Genomic DNA, 16,102 nt, shown 5'->3' on the forward strand with positions numbered 1-16,102 from the left:
GTGCAGAAAGGGGGAGGGCGAGGATTGTGCAAGAAGATTGTTTTGTTGGTTTTCTCATTCTCTAGTGGAAGGAAATTTGGTTTTGGTATTTGACAATTTTTGATTTCTTTAATGTTTTGTTGGCATGCTTTTCTGATTTCTTATTTTGGGCTATTTGGGATTTGTAGGATTGCGATTGGTAATGGCTGCGATTGTTTTGATTCAGCTCTGAGTTATTGGCTTTGGTTGCATGGGCTGAAAGGGAAGGTAAACGGGTTCTGGTTCTGCGCCTAAGATGTAAAGTTGGGCTATTGATGGGTAATTTCAGATGAGAACTTGAAGAGCAGGAGGTAGAATACGTATTTGGGTATTTGGTTTTCCATTCGATTTTGTTTTTTTTTTCTATCAAAATCTCATTTTGATTTTGGGTTTTGCTAATAGTGTATAGTGTTTGCTTTGCTTTCTATGTATTTGGGTATTTGGTTTTCCACTTCTTATACAATTCATCTATATATTCCTTTCTATTTGCTTTCTATGTCAATTTGTATCCATTAATTTAAGCTAGAGGTTTAGGTTTTTTCCTGCAATTTAGCTTCAACAGAATCTTTCAATGATTTATCACGGGTATATGCAGCTTCAATCACTTGGACAATGACTTTCACTTCAACTCTATTACTTCTTCAGTTAAGTCTTTGATAACTCATTGTTCAAGTGGTTGAATTTCCATATAGCTGTCTCGACGACACTCAATATATAAACCCATAATATGCAACGATTTAGGACACATATGCAAATTCAACCACCTTAAAAATGAGATTTGGTTGTCTTGAGTAGAACCTTTCAAAACTCATTGTTAAGGTGGTTGAATTTCCATAGACCTGTCTCTATAGCATTCAATATGTACAGCCTAATATTATTTTCGTTTGGTGCAGTGTGTCTTCAATCTTGCTTTTGGGCCTAAAGCCAATTCAATTCAATTAAAATATTATCTTCTTATGTTTTAGAATCTCTCATAGTCATTACTTCGATCTGTATTCTGTCTAGAATCTCTTCTTTCTTGCTTCTGGAGCCTTCTAATTGGAGAAGAGAGAGAGAAAATCATCAAGCCCAATAAAGGTATTGCTTCTTCTTGCACTGTGTCTTTTCAAGGCTCAGTATTGCTTGCTTTTCTGAGTTCATGGCTATTTGTGTGTATGTCAATAGAGAAATACAGACTCAGATCCATGAGCCTAAAAGAGACAATCAGTTGCAAAATGAGAAGTTAATTGCGTATGAATTCAGTTTTTGTTGCTAGAACGACGCAGCATTGATTAGACTATAAGAACACCTAACAATTACATGTATACATAGATGCAATACTGTCATTATATAAATTTCATTCTTTAGAGTATTGTTTTTGACCATTTAGCTTTCTTTCTTATTTTCAATTTTCTGATTTTCTGAATAGAAAATTAATAAGGCTCACTCTTGCTGAGTTCAATAACGCTCACTAAGATTCCATATCAATAAGGCTCACTCATTACACTGATATAATCATCTTGCTGAGTTCGTTAGGCAACCACAAAGTAGATATCTATTTACTTCCTGTAAAGTGAAGTAACATTGAAGAAATCATATAATAATATATACTGGGACTTCATATATTTCATTTAATTAGTTTGCCCAATGTCATTTCCTTTTGCATATGAGTAGAAAACAGAATCCAAAAAAAAAAAAAAAATCCTATATAATTCAGCAACATACTTATATTTTTGTATCTATTATGAGCATCAAAAGCAATCTGTATTGTCATTAAATTTTCCATGAAGCTAACAAGACTCATATAAACATGGATACCAAATACTGACATTTAAACCAACTGTGTGCAGGAACTCATGGCAATACGCACTGTTTGAATTCGTGACATCGAGCTCTGCCAAAATAACATCCAGATCAGAGTCCGTGTATGCAAGCGTTGGGAATCAAAAAAATACAAACCTGTGGAAAAAAATGAAGCCCTCCAATTTATATTGGTGGATGAAATGGTCAGATACTTAATACCCTACTTCATTTCTGATTACTAAACTAAGCAAGAAGAACATTAAATTTTTATATTTTACAATTAGAATGATGCAATCCACAGATTCATAAGACAAGGGAACTGCGAACTACTCGCATCCAACATTGTTCAAGGAAATATATATGAAATCAGCCGCTTCTTTACAAGCTACAGCCAGCCAAGCTACAAAATAGTACCACACCCTGCACAAATCTATTTCACTGGCAAGACCATTATTAAGCACATTCCAGAATTACCAGCCTCTATTCCACTACATCGCTTCTACTTAATCGACTACAGTCTTCTTGCCAGCAGTTCAAAGAACGAAATCCTCTCAGGTAACTACTGACCATTAAACTTTTTGAGTATTAGAATACTTCTGAAACAGCTACATTCAGCATGCTAACTAAGTGAATTCATTTAAAAAAAAAAAACAGACATTTTCGTCAGAATCAAAATGATTCAACCTCCTGAAGAGAGGCTGACATCTGACAACTGAATCACGTTGCGATGTGACATCTACATGCATAATATACGGTAACACAGTGTTATGATGTCAGCTGATATGACTTTCTTGTTTGACTTAGGAATAGTAGAACGCACCGTTTAATTAGATGAGAAACCAATACGCAGCGTTTGGCTGCCTCGAGTAAGAATCTCTTAGCTGTCAGAGTTGTTATAGGGGTCACCGCTAGTTTTGAGACACGTGTCTAGCTAGCTCAGTGCTATTTAGCCTCTCATTCTGTACTTGATAATTATGCAATGAAATATCTCTTTCTTTTCTCTAGATTTCCTTTAGTACTCTCTGTAGAATTCTCTAGTTAGGGCCAGTACCCTAACATCTGGTATCAGAGACCAGTGATGGTCAAACAGAAGGGCGGTGGAGGGCCGTCGCACACTTCCGGCGAGCTCGGTCATGTGGAATTTGAGCTTCAAATCCACAAAGACGAAATGAAGGCTCAAATAGGTATGCTGCAAGACTCTTTCACAGCCATGCGTGCTGAAATGATGGAGCAGATGTGTGCAATGCTTCTAGAGGCAAGCAAGGCTCAACCCCCACCCCTAATGAGTTTTGGCTCGTTACCCCCTTCTACCAGTATTCCAACTAGAGGCACTGCTTCTAGAGTTCTAGTACTAGTAAGGAGGATTCTGCACAATCAACGAGGGCAACTTTGTCTTTAGCTCAAACGATGGAAATGGGTAATTCCACTAACCCTCAAAATGGGTCACCCCGCAGTCTAGGTGATAATGATGTGATCTTGGGGTTTACTAGTGAAATTTATTCTAGGGCTAAATACTAGTTAGTACTTTGTGATTTAGGTCCAAAATTAATTCCGTCTCTGGACTCCTAATTTCATCAAAAACAGCCCTGCACTTTCAATTTTGATCTAATAGGTCCAATTCGTTAATATTCTGTTATGGGTTCAAGTTATAGTTGGATTATTTGTTGAAAAACTATTTATTTTTAATAGCATGACTCACTCCTAAATTGACTATGCAGACCACCTCGACACCACATCATAAAACACAGCCCATATATGAGCCAAGTTAACAAGTTAAATAACTCAATTGTCGGAAAACTAACAAATTGGACCTATTAGATCAAAATTGAAAGTGCAGGGGTGCTTTTGATGAAATTAGAAGTTCAGGGACCGAATTGATTTTGGACCTAAACCACATGGTAGTAATTTGTATTTAGCCCTTTATTCTACAATGATGCAAGTCTCTGATGTAGAGCAATTTACTACTGCTATACCTGTTAGCTCTATGTCAGGGGATGGTTTGAAGAATGCACAAGTTGACTCTAACAATGGAAACAGCTCCTCAAATTAGTGGAAAACACAATTTGTCGAGCATTCTAATTTTGGGACACAACCATTCAATTATTTTGCTGGTCCTTTTGTTGCTCATGGTTATGGTGAGGGTCAACCATTCTATGGCTGTGCACCTACTTCTCACCTTGGTGACACTGGGCCTTTCACTATGAGTTACTCTGGACCCTATTCACATACTCCCATCAGCTTTGCATCACAGTTGCAGCTTACATTACCCTTTGCAGTGCCTACTTATGTTAATTCACAGGTCACAACAAAAATGGGATCTGTCTTCCCATTACATCACCATACCATGAACCATCGACCTTATATGCATACTGCCATTCCTACTCAGCATGTGTTACAACCTCCTCTAGCTCAGTATTATCAACCAAATACACCACCTCAGTTTTACAATGCAACTATTCCACACCCATATCAATGTCCCACAGATCCTAATTTACGTACAATGAGACAAATGAGACTGGCATTTGGGGTGTTTAGTGGGGGAGATCATGTAGAGTGGCTTAATAAGGAAGAACAGTTCTTTGAGTTTTACCAAATACCTGAAGATAGAAAACTGGCCATTGCTACCATGCATCTAAGTACAAAGCCTCAAATCGATGGTACATGTTTAAACATGAATTTCCTCCTACATGGTTAGGCTTAGCCGATCTGCTAATGAGGGAATTTAGTGGTCACAATGTGGTAGATTATCAGCTGCTTTGGCTAGAATGAGCCAGACTGGGAGTGTGGAACAGTATGAGGAGCAATTCACCAAATTATCCAGGAGAGCTCTAGGGTTTTCTCAGCAAGTATTGTTATCATGTTTTTTGGGGGGCTTGAAGAGTGAAATCCGAGCTGATGTCAAAACCCAAAAGCCAAAATCCATTTATGAAGCATGTGAACTGGCTAAGAACTATGAGGAAAGGGACATAGGATACAGAAATCAACACAAGACTTTGCCAAGTGGAAGAAACCAACCTGTGAATAACACACTTGCTGTTGGCAGGTTGAACCCTCCTACTACTACTGGAAACCAAGCAATTAGACCTCAGACCTTCAACACAAGGGTACCGGCAACACAGCCACTTCATAACACTTCGGGGAGCAGGAGGCTTACTAAGGCGGAGTACCAAGAGCGAAGGGCAAAAAATCAGTGCTTCTTTTGTGATGAGTTGTTCAGACCAGGCCATAACTGTAGAAAAGGGCAGGTCATGGTGATGGAAGTGATACAAGAAGAAACTGAAATTCCAGGGCCTGTGATCAATGAAGCAGCTGATGAAACCTTGGTCATAGATGAAGTGGAAGAACCTGAAATCCAGTTACATGTTATGGGAGAACAGAACACTACTAATACCATGCAATTAAAGGGCTTGCTAAACAACAAAGCAATACACGTTTTGATTGATACTGGAGCATCTCACAATTTTATACACCCCATTTGTTGAGGGGGATGAGAACCAAGGTGGTGAACATTAAACCACTTAAGGTCCGGCTGGCTAGTGGGGCTTTAATGCAGACTAGGGGTCAGGTAAGTGTTGAAATGCAACTGAAACAGTACATTTTCTCCACTGATTTTTATATTCTACCAGTTTCAGGTTATGAAGTGGTGTTAGGTGCTGCTTGACTGAAAACATTAGGATACATTACTTGGAACTTTGAAACCATGAAAATGCAATTCCATAGTGGGCAAATCAAGTATACCCTACAAGGTGAGACTAAATCACAAGCTGATGTAATTACCTGTAAGGCAATGACCAGACTTCTAAGGAAAGAAATGGAAGCAGTTATGGTCCAACTCAGTCCAGTTAACTTGCAGGGTCCCACGACTGAGACACATCCTGCTATTAACACTCTGGTTCAGCAATACACTGCCATATTCCAGCCACCAACTACTTTGCCACCTGCAAGGCCTAAAGACCACAGAATTGAACTGTTGCCTAACACCCCTGCCATTAATGTTAGACCCTACAGGTACCCCCACTTTCAGAAATCAGAGATTGAAAAGATAGTGCAGGAAATGTTGGACAATGGAATAATCAGGCCAAGCGTGTCACCCTTCTCTTCTCCAGTAATTTTAGTCAAGAAAAAAATGGTACCTGGAGGATGTGTGTAGATTATAGTTCCCTCAACTCAACCAATGTCAAGGAGAAGTACCCTATACCTATAGTGGATGAGCTAATTGATGAGGTCCATGGAGCTACTATATTCACTAAACTTGATCTCAGGGTGGGCTACCATCAGATTAGGATGCACGAGAGTGATATTCATAAGACTGCATTCAGAACTCACACAGGACATTATGAATTTCTGGTAATGTCATTTGGTTTGACAAATGCTCCATCCACCTTTCAATCAGTTATGAATGATGTGCTTAAAGAATATTTGAGAAAGTTTGTGTTGGTCTTCTTTGATGATATACTCATCTACAATACCAACTTGGAAAGTCACTTAACACATTTGCAGATGGTTTTTGATAAGTTACAGCAAAATGCACTCAAGGTTAAAGAGAGTAAATGCAGCTTTGGAGTAAAGCGGGTGGAGTATCTAGGCCATGTCATTAGTGCAGAAGGAGTTGCTGTGGATCCTGCCAAAATTGAGAGTATCAAAAATTGGCCAAAACCAAAGACTGTCAAGGGTCTTAGAGGGTTCTTGGGACTAGCTGGTTATTACAGGAAGTACGTAAGGCATTTTGGGGTAATTGCTAAGCCCCTAACTGACATGCTCAAGAAAGAGGGTTTTAAATGGAGTGAAGAATCAGAATTGGCTTTTGAAAAACTCAAGGAGGCTATGGTAACTACCCCAGTCTTAGCTACACCGGATTTCACCAAGGAATTCCTGGTTGAATGTGATGCATCAGATAGAGGAATTGGGGCTGTGTGTCTCAAGGTGGTCACCCAATTGCTTTTCTTGGCAAAGCCCTAGCTCCAAAACACTCTATTCTATCTGTCTATGATAAGGACATGTTGGCAATAGTGTTTGTAGTGGAGCATTGGAGGACCTATCTTCTTGGTCATCATTTTAAGATCTTCACTGATCATAGAACCATAGAGCATTTCTTGAAGCAGAGAATTACTACTCCAGCTCAGCAGAAGTGGCTCATCAAACTTATGGGGTATGATTATTCCATACATTATAAAGCTGGGAAAAATAATGTTGTGCCAGATGCTTTATCAAGGAAGCCTGAACTATCTGTGTTAACTGGGACATCACAACCAGTGCACCAGTTTGTGGAGGATATGCAGCAAGATTGTTTGAAAGATGTTGAAGCCTCAAAGGTGATACAAAATTTGCAGCAAGGTAGTGGAAACTGGAAACACTACAGCTTGGTCAGTTCACAACTATATTACAAGGATAGGGTCTTTGTGCCAAATATTAGCAACTGGAGGAAGAAGATTATAACTGAATTGCATGATGGGTATACATGTGGACATGCTAGCAGGTCGAGAACTTACAAAAGAATCAACAGAACCTTTGCTTGGCCAGGTATGTTGACAGACATAAAAAATTTCATAGTTGAATGCCACACTTGCCAGTTTAACCATTATGAAACAGTGAAACCTCCAGGGTTACTTCAACCTAATAGCATACCAGAAAGGGCTTGGTCTGATATATCAATGGATTTTATAGATGGTTTACTTAATTCTGAGGGAAAAACAGTCATTTGGGTTGTGGTGGACAGATTCACTAAGTTTGGCCACTTCATACCTATGTCTCACCCTTACTCAGCTGCTTCTGTAGCCAAATTGTTTGTTCATGAAATTTTTAGGTTGCATGGAATGCCATACACAATAATCTCTGACAGGGATCCAGTGTTTTTGAGCTTGTTTTGGAAATCTTTCTTTCAGCTACAAGGAACCAAGCTCAGTAAGTCTTCAGCTTACCATCCTCAGACTGATGGTCAGACTAAAAATCTCAATAGGACCCTTGAACAATATTTGAGGTGTGTTGCTGGTGAGCAACCTCATAACTGGGTTCAAGCTCTGCCATGGGCTGAATGGTGGTACAATTCAGCTCATCATTCGGCAATTCAGATGTCTCCTTTTCAAGCTCTTTAGAGTTATGCTCCCCCTTCAGTCATTCCTTACTTACCTGGTTCAACATCAGTGGCTTTGGTGGATCAGCAACTGACCAACAGAGATGCATTGTTAGCAGCTCTCAAAAGAAACTTACAGTTAGCACAGTCTAGAATGAAGGGCTTCTATGACAAGAAACATACTGAAAGGGAGTTTGTAGTTGGTGATTGGGTCTATCTTAAACTCCAGCCCTACAAACAGAACTCAATGCACAAAAGTGAGTTTCACAAACTTTCACAAAGGTATTATGGCCCATTTCAGATCATTGAGAACGTGGGAAAAGTGGCTTACAGGTTGGAGCTTCCAATCTCTGCAAGAATTCATAATGTGTTCCATGTGTCTTTGCTTAAGAAAAAAGTGGGAAACACGACCACAATGTAAACCAATCTACCTCATATCTTGAATCCAGAGAACCCAAAGTGGGAACCTATGGTTGTATTGGAACGAAGAATCCTCAAGAAAAGGGGTACTGCTGCTGCTAATCAGTGGCTGATTCATTGGATTGGTACCACACCAGAAGAGGCTACCTGGGAGGATGCAGAAGACATCCTAATGAGATACCCCAGCTTCAACGTTGATGGGAGTAGTAAGGTTGACGTTCCAATACAGTGAGTTTGTAGTGGTTGGCTGAAGATTAACTTGTGGTCAAGTTTGTCTTGAAGGGAGGAGGGATGTTATGATGTCAGCTGATATGACTTTCTTGTTTGACTTAGGAATAGTAGAATGCACCGTTTAATTAGATGAGAAACCAATACGTACCGTTTGGCTGCCTCGAGTAAGAATCTCTTAGCTGTCAGAGTTGTTAGGGTCACCGCTAGTTTTGAGACACGTGTCTAGCTAGCTCAGTAATATTTAGCCTCTCATTCTGTACTTGATAATTATGCAATGAAATATCTCTTTCTTTTCTCTAGATTTCCTTTAGTACTCTCTGTAAAATTCTCTAGTTAGGGCCAGTACCCTAACACATAGCAACTTCCAACCAAAAAACAAAAATACATGCATATTTTCTGACGCCATTTCATATCCATAACATCTAATTAAATTATATTAAACCTATCTAATTGAAATTACAATTACAGAAAAGAAGATGTACAAGTCACTTTGTGGGGAGACGTTGCACGCACAGTTAATGTTGATGCTATTAGGACAACGCCTCCACCTGCACTTGCGGTTTTTACAAGCCTTAAGGATACCAAGTATCCAAGTATATAATCCTAACTTCAAACATGCAATAATAATATAATTTGAAAACAGACATCATCCTCACTTCAACTACTTTCATATTGCAGACAAAATTGCACTATCAAACACAGGGAACACTTTCTTTTTCCTGAATCCGGATATCAAAGAGGCTGAGGACTACAAACATTAGTAAGCATACAATTTCTCATCTTTGCACAAAATTTATTATCTTCACAAGTTTGAAACCTATTCCATTTCATTTTGTATTTGATCTGTACTCTATCACTTGAAATGAAATTTCTTTCTCTGAGATCTCTAGAAAATTAATTAGTTTCGTATGTAAACACAGCTTTGGTGAACCTCATCATGCTGCACACATTTTATCAACCCAACCCAAACAACCAAGGACTCCGGCAGAATTACAGGCTGTCAAACAGATGTCTGTCTCAGATTTTGAACATCTGTGATCCAAACAACTATAAGGTAAACAATTTACACTCCTAATTACTGAACAATAAACTAATTATTCTCACTTCACCTATATACAAATACGATGTCATTCTGATATTTTGTTTCTACTGTACATTACAGAATAAACCGGTATATTGCATAGCGAAAATAGCCAAATTTGTGCCAGAAGAAAAGTGGTTCTATTTGGCTTGCCCAAAATGCTTCAAGGAAATGAGGAAAAAGCCATGAAGCTAATTAGGCAATTACTAATCTGTACAGAACATGATATGCAGCAACCTCTTTACAGGTAACGTACTAACTTTCATGCTGCTTGACTATCAACATAACTAATTCATTGCTCAACTAAACTTTCAAAATAAAAATTCCAAGTTAATAAAAGTGCAGATTTCATCTTTCATGGAATACTTATGACTGCTAACCACAAATAAACCATAAGGGATGAAAAGAAAGTTTATACCCTAAAGAAGAAGATGTACAAATGAAGAAGTTCAAGTACAATTGAGCCAATTCGTGTGTTTACTAAAATTGAAACTTTATTTGAATTGAAACTTTCCGTCATATCTGAAGCTCCCTTCTATATTTGATTTTGCTTTCCAATTGTCTAGCTTGAGTTACCAACCCTAATGCAATTTTTTTTTTCTCTTTTTGCAGATTCATAGTAACTGCATTGATAAATGATGAAATTGATGAGGCATCAGCCATCATAAAGGGAAACAAGCAGAGGAACTATTTGGTACGACATGGGAGGACCTCATCCTCAACAAAAATCATGACAATCCAAATATACTACCACCAGAAATTCTCCGAATAGAGGGCCAAATCAAATTGCTAGAACTTGAAATAGGCACTGCACAAAACGTTTTTGTCAAGGGCATACATGAAGATATTCGTGGACTAAATCCAACTCAAAGAATTCAGCCCTCCAGCTCAACAACCGATAACATCCAGCCCTAAAGCTCAACACTCGACAAAGTTGCAACAACAAAAAAAAGGAACATTCAATCGTCTGAGTCTGACAAACAACTTTCCAAAACATATCCAACCAAAAATCTCAGAATGTAAGCACAGTTACTTTCACCTGTAATGTTTACACTAATAAAAAAATTTAACATATACAACAATAATGTTACTTTCATCTACTGCAGGAATGACATCCTCACATATTCACTTGAAGACTCATTTCGAGACTCATCTGAAGACCTAATGTAAATAGCTACCCGTCTTCACATGTCTGAAGATCTGATGTAAATAGCTACCCGTCTTCACATGTTTTGGCCAAGCCTAACCATTTTTGGCACAATGTACATAAACAACTACTTGGTTAGCATGCGTATTTTTGGAAATCTGGCTAAATACCAGATTTTTGGTTAGGATCTGTAGCCTTTAACATCTGCCTATAATGTAGTTTCAATGTAATATATCTATAACGTAGAACAATGTGCTTCAATGTAATATATCTATATATCTAGAGCATAGTTTTGATGTAAAATTCAACCATATCAATAGTATACCCGCAGCACCGCGCAGGCCTTCTGCCTAGTTATTAACTAATAACCAGACCATTAGGGCTCTAAGGGAGAGTTTGTTTTTCAGGAAAAAGTGGCAAAAACACGTTTAGAAGACAAGTTGTCAAAAGCTAGAAACAGAGTTTAAGTAGGAACAGTTGAGGGCCAAGGAAGAGTGTCCAAAATACTTGAGGTAATTCTTGGAAAATTTTAGAAAGAAGATGGTTCAACAATCTACTCAGTAAGAACGAAATGGTTATAGAATTCTAAGTGAAGCCATGTGAAGAGTGAAGGTTTTAAAGGCAAAAGTAAAACAATGTGCAGATTTTCTCCAGAAATATCAGCTTCTGTCCATCTATTTCAAAATTGTATAACTAATTCTAGAAAAATGGTTTTGGAGTGATTCAAATTCTGTAATGTTCATCTATGTGTCTGCTATCTTTCTCCAGAAGGAACTGATTTCAAATTCTTAACGGTTCAGCTCTAGTTTTGAAAGGAATACAGCTGGGTCAGATTATACTGGAAACTGAAAACTGCAGAAATTGGTTTTTTTGTGTAAAGCTCTTTTGTTACCCAAAATGGCTGGTTAAGTAGACTCTAAGACACCTACAGAAAGTATCTAAAGCTTCTAAAGGCTTAAAATCTCAGTCATCCTTTAACACTAAATGGAGGAGGTCTTGTAGCTCAATAACATGATGTTTTGAAGACATAGTGTTTAGTCAACCTAAAACAAACAAGCTCTTGGAATCAAACACGATTTTAATGTCTGAGATAACCATGGTCTAGTACAAATCCAACACATCAGAAAGAATGAAAGGTTCTAAGCTAAAGCAACAAGGTTTCAACAACAACAGTGACAAGTTGAAATCTGCAAGAGTTTGTTACAACAACCCAAAAATATACAGAGTGTTATGGAAAGGATGATACTCACCAAAGACTAACCAAAAAGGTGAGTTTCTCTTGAGGGTTTCAGAAGGAAAGAGAGATGAGGAGCTGATTGGATCGAGCCCAGTTGCAGGTCAAGAAATTCGCTCAATCTCGAACATGCAGAGTAACACAAAAATTTCTCAATATGTGGAAGAGTTGTTTTGAATGTATTGAGCCTAAAATTGAGGAAAGAAATAGGAACTTAATTGTTCAAGAATCTTACCAACTATTGGTATCAGCCTCAAGTAAGATGTGAGGGATTCGGGTAGATCAAAAGAGGGAATTCAAGCAGAAATCCGGAACAGGCTTGCTCCTGAACAGCTTCCACTTCGAGGGGTGTACAAGTTTCAAAATGACTCCGATGGAGCTGAAATTTGGAGGCTAGATAGAGGAGACACAGATGAACAACTTTTAGGAAGAAAGTTTTTTTATCAGAGGTCCCTAACCAGGAGTTTCGAGGCATGAAAATACACTGATATGCCCAGCAAAGAGAGAAAGGGTGAGAAGAGGGGGCTGGACGACGACCTCTGGTTTGGGACTCTCCCTTTTAAAGGTCTGGAGTGATGTTCTTGGAGGAGTTTCCATATGCATGGTGATAACGTGGAAGGGAGAGCTGAACGGGGTTACTTTTCTTTCTGCCCACTCTGACGTGAACAAGGAAAGAGGAAAAAAAACTTGGGCTTTGTATCAGTGCAAGCAAGCTCAACGTATAGGTGGAAAAGGGGTTTGGATCAGCTAAGGCATGGGATGGAAAAATAGGTTTTAAATCTAAAATAATAGGGAGATAAAAGTAGGATTGATAAATACAAGAAAATTCAAAATTAAAATGTTGGCAAGACCAGATAAAGATTGGGCCTCACCAAATTTGTATTTAGATAGAAAAAAAATGACAAAGTAAGTTTTGTCGGAATTTTGCTCGAGTTTGAAAAACATAAGGAGTAAATAAATTGTACTTTTGAAAGTCGGTGAGATGGTTGACGAGTAAGCTTCGGGTAAGGCGAGTAGGAATTCAACCAATGGTTAAGGAATAAGATAAAAAGAGAAATCGTAAATGCAAGCACAAGTATATTTCAAAATTATGCGAAGATGTTATTATGAGCTACAAGAACCTTACTGGATCAAGGGAGATGTTCGGATCAAAGGTCAATTAACTTATTGGGTTAGTTCCCTAGCATACCCGTCAGTTGGGTGTCCAAAGTAAATTTTGGACTCTAACCTTATGCTATCCTTGGGCCCAAGCCCAAACTGTTTCCAAAAGTCTTTGGCCAAACAAAGGTCACGAAAAATTATTCCGTTAAAAAGTGATGTTAGGAATTTCACGGGGTGTACAAGGAGGCTGCAGCGCGGGGAGCAGCAGGCAAGAGCTTGTGGCTAGGGTTGAAGCAAGGCTGCGGTAGTTTTAGGGTTTTTTTTTTTTTTTTTTCTTAGGTTAGGGTTAAAGCTCGTGCTGATAACGTGTTGTAGTAAAGAGGAATTGCAGGGAGAAATTGTGTGTTTATTATTGGTAATAGGAGCCCTTTATATAGGGAATTACAGAGTACATAAAGGTAATAGAATCCGAACATAACTAGGAAACCTAGAACCTTCTCCTATTACAACTCTAAGGCTAAACCCTAGTTTGAAGAGGCACACATGATGTCGACTTCCTTCAACAGAGTTAGTATTTTTTTTTTTTGGAATGAATATCATATCGATATATTAATGACTCAAGCAAGAAATGACCATTACATATCCTCCCTCTACCGTCAAGGGGTAGATAAAGAGTTTTGTGGTAGTAGCACAATGATACATAGATTAGGTACAATCATTTGATGGTTCCATGTTCATAAAGGGAGCATATAGACTATTAACTACTACATAGTAAATAGGCAGAATAAACTAGACTCGATGAAGTTCACTAAAAAACTAGAAGTATAGCTTCCTAACAAAGTAGGAAATTATTGTAATCAAAAGACTAAACAAAAACAGTAGCCCAGCCCAATGCGAACCCACAAAGAGAGTCCACACCCGAGTCTAGAGCAATTTATTGAGCCCAAGAGCCTCTAAAGGAAGAGTTCCACCCAGAGCCCATCAAGCAAGCTCGGTTCAGGCCCACATCTATCAGCCAGACGCCATGTCGTACTTACTAGCTGCAGCAGCATTACCGACTCGCTCCACCCAGCTCGTGTTGTGATGAGCCACGACTTAGATCTTCGAGCTCCACGCCTCCATGAAACTGCACTGCCTCGATCCAGCACCTTACAATCCTTACTACAGTCGATTCAGAATCTATGCTGCCTCCGATCCAAGTCACTATCCCAGTCTCTGGTTAGCACAACCGCCGGTCAGCAATGATGCCCCAGAAACGATGCCAAGCCATCCAGTAAACCTCAAGTCCAAACACCCACCCAAAGAGCGCCCTCAAACCATATACGTCGAGAACCCGTCCGGTAGCAACCTTAAGACATCAGCGCCGCTGGAACCAGCCCAGACTGCAGGGCACCACCGGACGAGCACGAATTCGCACTCTAAAAGGCCGGCTGGAGGGTTTCTCAAGGAGAGAGGTTGACGGCTTTAGGGTTTTTCAAAACTTTGAAAGATTAGTATTGTAAATATTGATTTTTTTTTTTAAAGGGATTTTTTAATAATTTTTTTATGGCTTAGAGAATTTTAAATTATTTAAAGGGGTCATATATAGGGCTGTCAATGAGTCGTGTCAGGTTGAGTTCATGTCGGGTCAATGTATTTGTCATGTCACAAGATACAAACTCAAATCCAACCCATTTAATAATCGTGTCAAAAATTTTAACCCAAACCCAATCTATTTATTAAACGGGTTACCCATTTCCAACCAGCTTAACCCTGCATGTATTAGGGTTTAGGACATATATACACTTCCTCATATCATCATCATAAGACAACCCCTCTCCCCAAGTCTCGATATTTGATCGAAATCAATTGACAGAGATGTTCGACTCCTCGTTAGCCAAAATAGTAAAAAGAGAAGTCGTCCGACTACCAGACGAAATTACATATGAAATCCTAGTTAGGTTGCAGATCGATTCATTACTCAAATGCAGGGCAGTGTGCAAGTGGTGGAATTCTCTGATCAAGAGTTCTACTTTCATTCTCACCCATCTCAAGTCCACATTATTAATCCAATCCAACAACAATAAGGACGACCTCCTTCTGTTACATGCCCAACGCGAGAAAGAGGGTCCGTTTGGTGGTGAGTTTTTCATGTTGGATTGTGATGATATCAACGATGAATATACCAAGCGTTGTGTAATTCCAACTTCTGACATTAAAGCAGTTTCTCCAATCTATGAAGGAAGAGAAATCAATGTGGATCAACAAAATTTCTATCCAGTTGGAACTTGCAACGGCCTCATCGGCCTGGTTTGTCATGATATGAAAAAACCAATTTCAATACCAATAATATGGAATCCTTGTGTTAGAAAGTTTTTGGTTCTTCCTAGTCCAAGCTTTTCGCCCTACAAGGTTGCTTTTTTCCTTTATGAGTTAGGCTATGATTCACATAACAATGACATTAAGCTTGTACAAATTGTGGTTCCAAAATTTCAAGATGACCAAACGCCATGTACCTTTCAAGTGTTTTCATTACTCAGGGGCTCTTGGAAGGATCTTAACGCTCCTGCAGACTTTAAACCTTTTCCTAATGATCTTACAACTGTGGAGATTAGTGGTGCTTTGCATTGGATTTGTGGGAAACTGTATACTGAGATCAATGAAAGCACGGTCATTGTGACCTTTAACTTGTCTAGTGAATTATTTGGGAAGATGAAGATTCCTAAAGCTTTGAAAAAAGATTCAACTAAGAAATCTTGTTAAAAGCTTAGGTACAGAGAATCCTTTGCTTTGTTGTCTCAGAGATCTCGGACTGAAAACTACTTAACTGATCTGTGGGTGATGAAAGAATATGGGGTGGCAGAGTCGTGGACTAAACTACTAACTATACACATACCGGATAGTTTGGGAGACCTGCGAATTTATTTTAGAAACAGTGGCCAAGTAGTGCTTGGATTTTGGCATGGAGTGCAATCACTGGACCCTAAGAGCAAGCCAGTTAAGAATATAGTAGATAATAGACTCGGGTACTTCATGCAC

General features: G+C 38.8%; 1 protein-coding gene and 1 long non-coding RNA gene across 2 annotated transcripts; one reads left to right on the forward strand and one right to left on the reverse strand.

Moving 5' to 3' along the window:
* Positions 1 to 1,685: 1,685 nt before the first annotated feature.
* LOC112190187 lies at positions 1,686 to 12,643 on the reverse strand. Its single transcript, XR_005805300.1, has 3 exons — positions 12,219 to 12,643; positions 12,000 to 12,105; positions 1,686 to 2,359 (listed from the first exon to the last, which is right to left on the reverse strand). It is a non-coding gene; the product is annotated as an uncharacterized LOC112190187 (long non-coding RNA).
* A 2,298-nt stretch (positions 12,644 to 14,941) lies between these two features.
* Positions 14,942 to 15,826, forward strand: LOC112185009 (putative F-box protein At1g47790). Its single transcript, XM_024323225.1, has one exon. The coding sequence runs from the start codon at positions 14,942 to 14,944 to the stop codon at positions 15,824 to 15,826; it is 885 nt and encodes a 294-aa protein (XP_024178993.1).
* Positions 15,827 to 16,102: the final 276 nt, after the last annotated feature.

The sequence above is a fragment of the Rosa chinensis genome, chromosome 2 (assembly GCF_002994745.2).
Source record: "Rosa chinensis cultivar Old Blush chromosome 2, RchiOBHm-V2, whole genome shotgun sequence".
NCBI lineage: Eukaryota > Viridiplantae > Streptophyta > Magnoliopsida > Rosales > Rosaceae > Rosa > Rosa chinensis.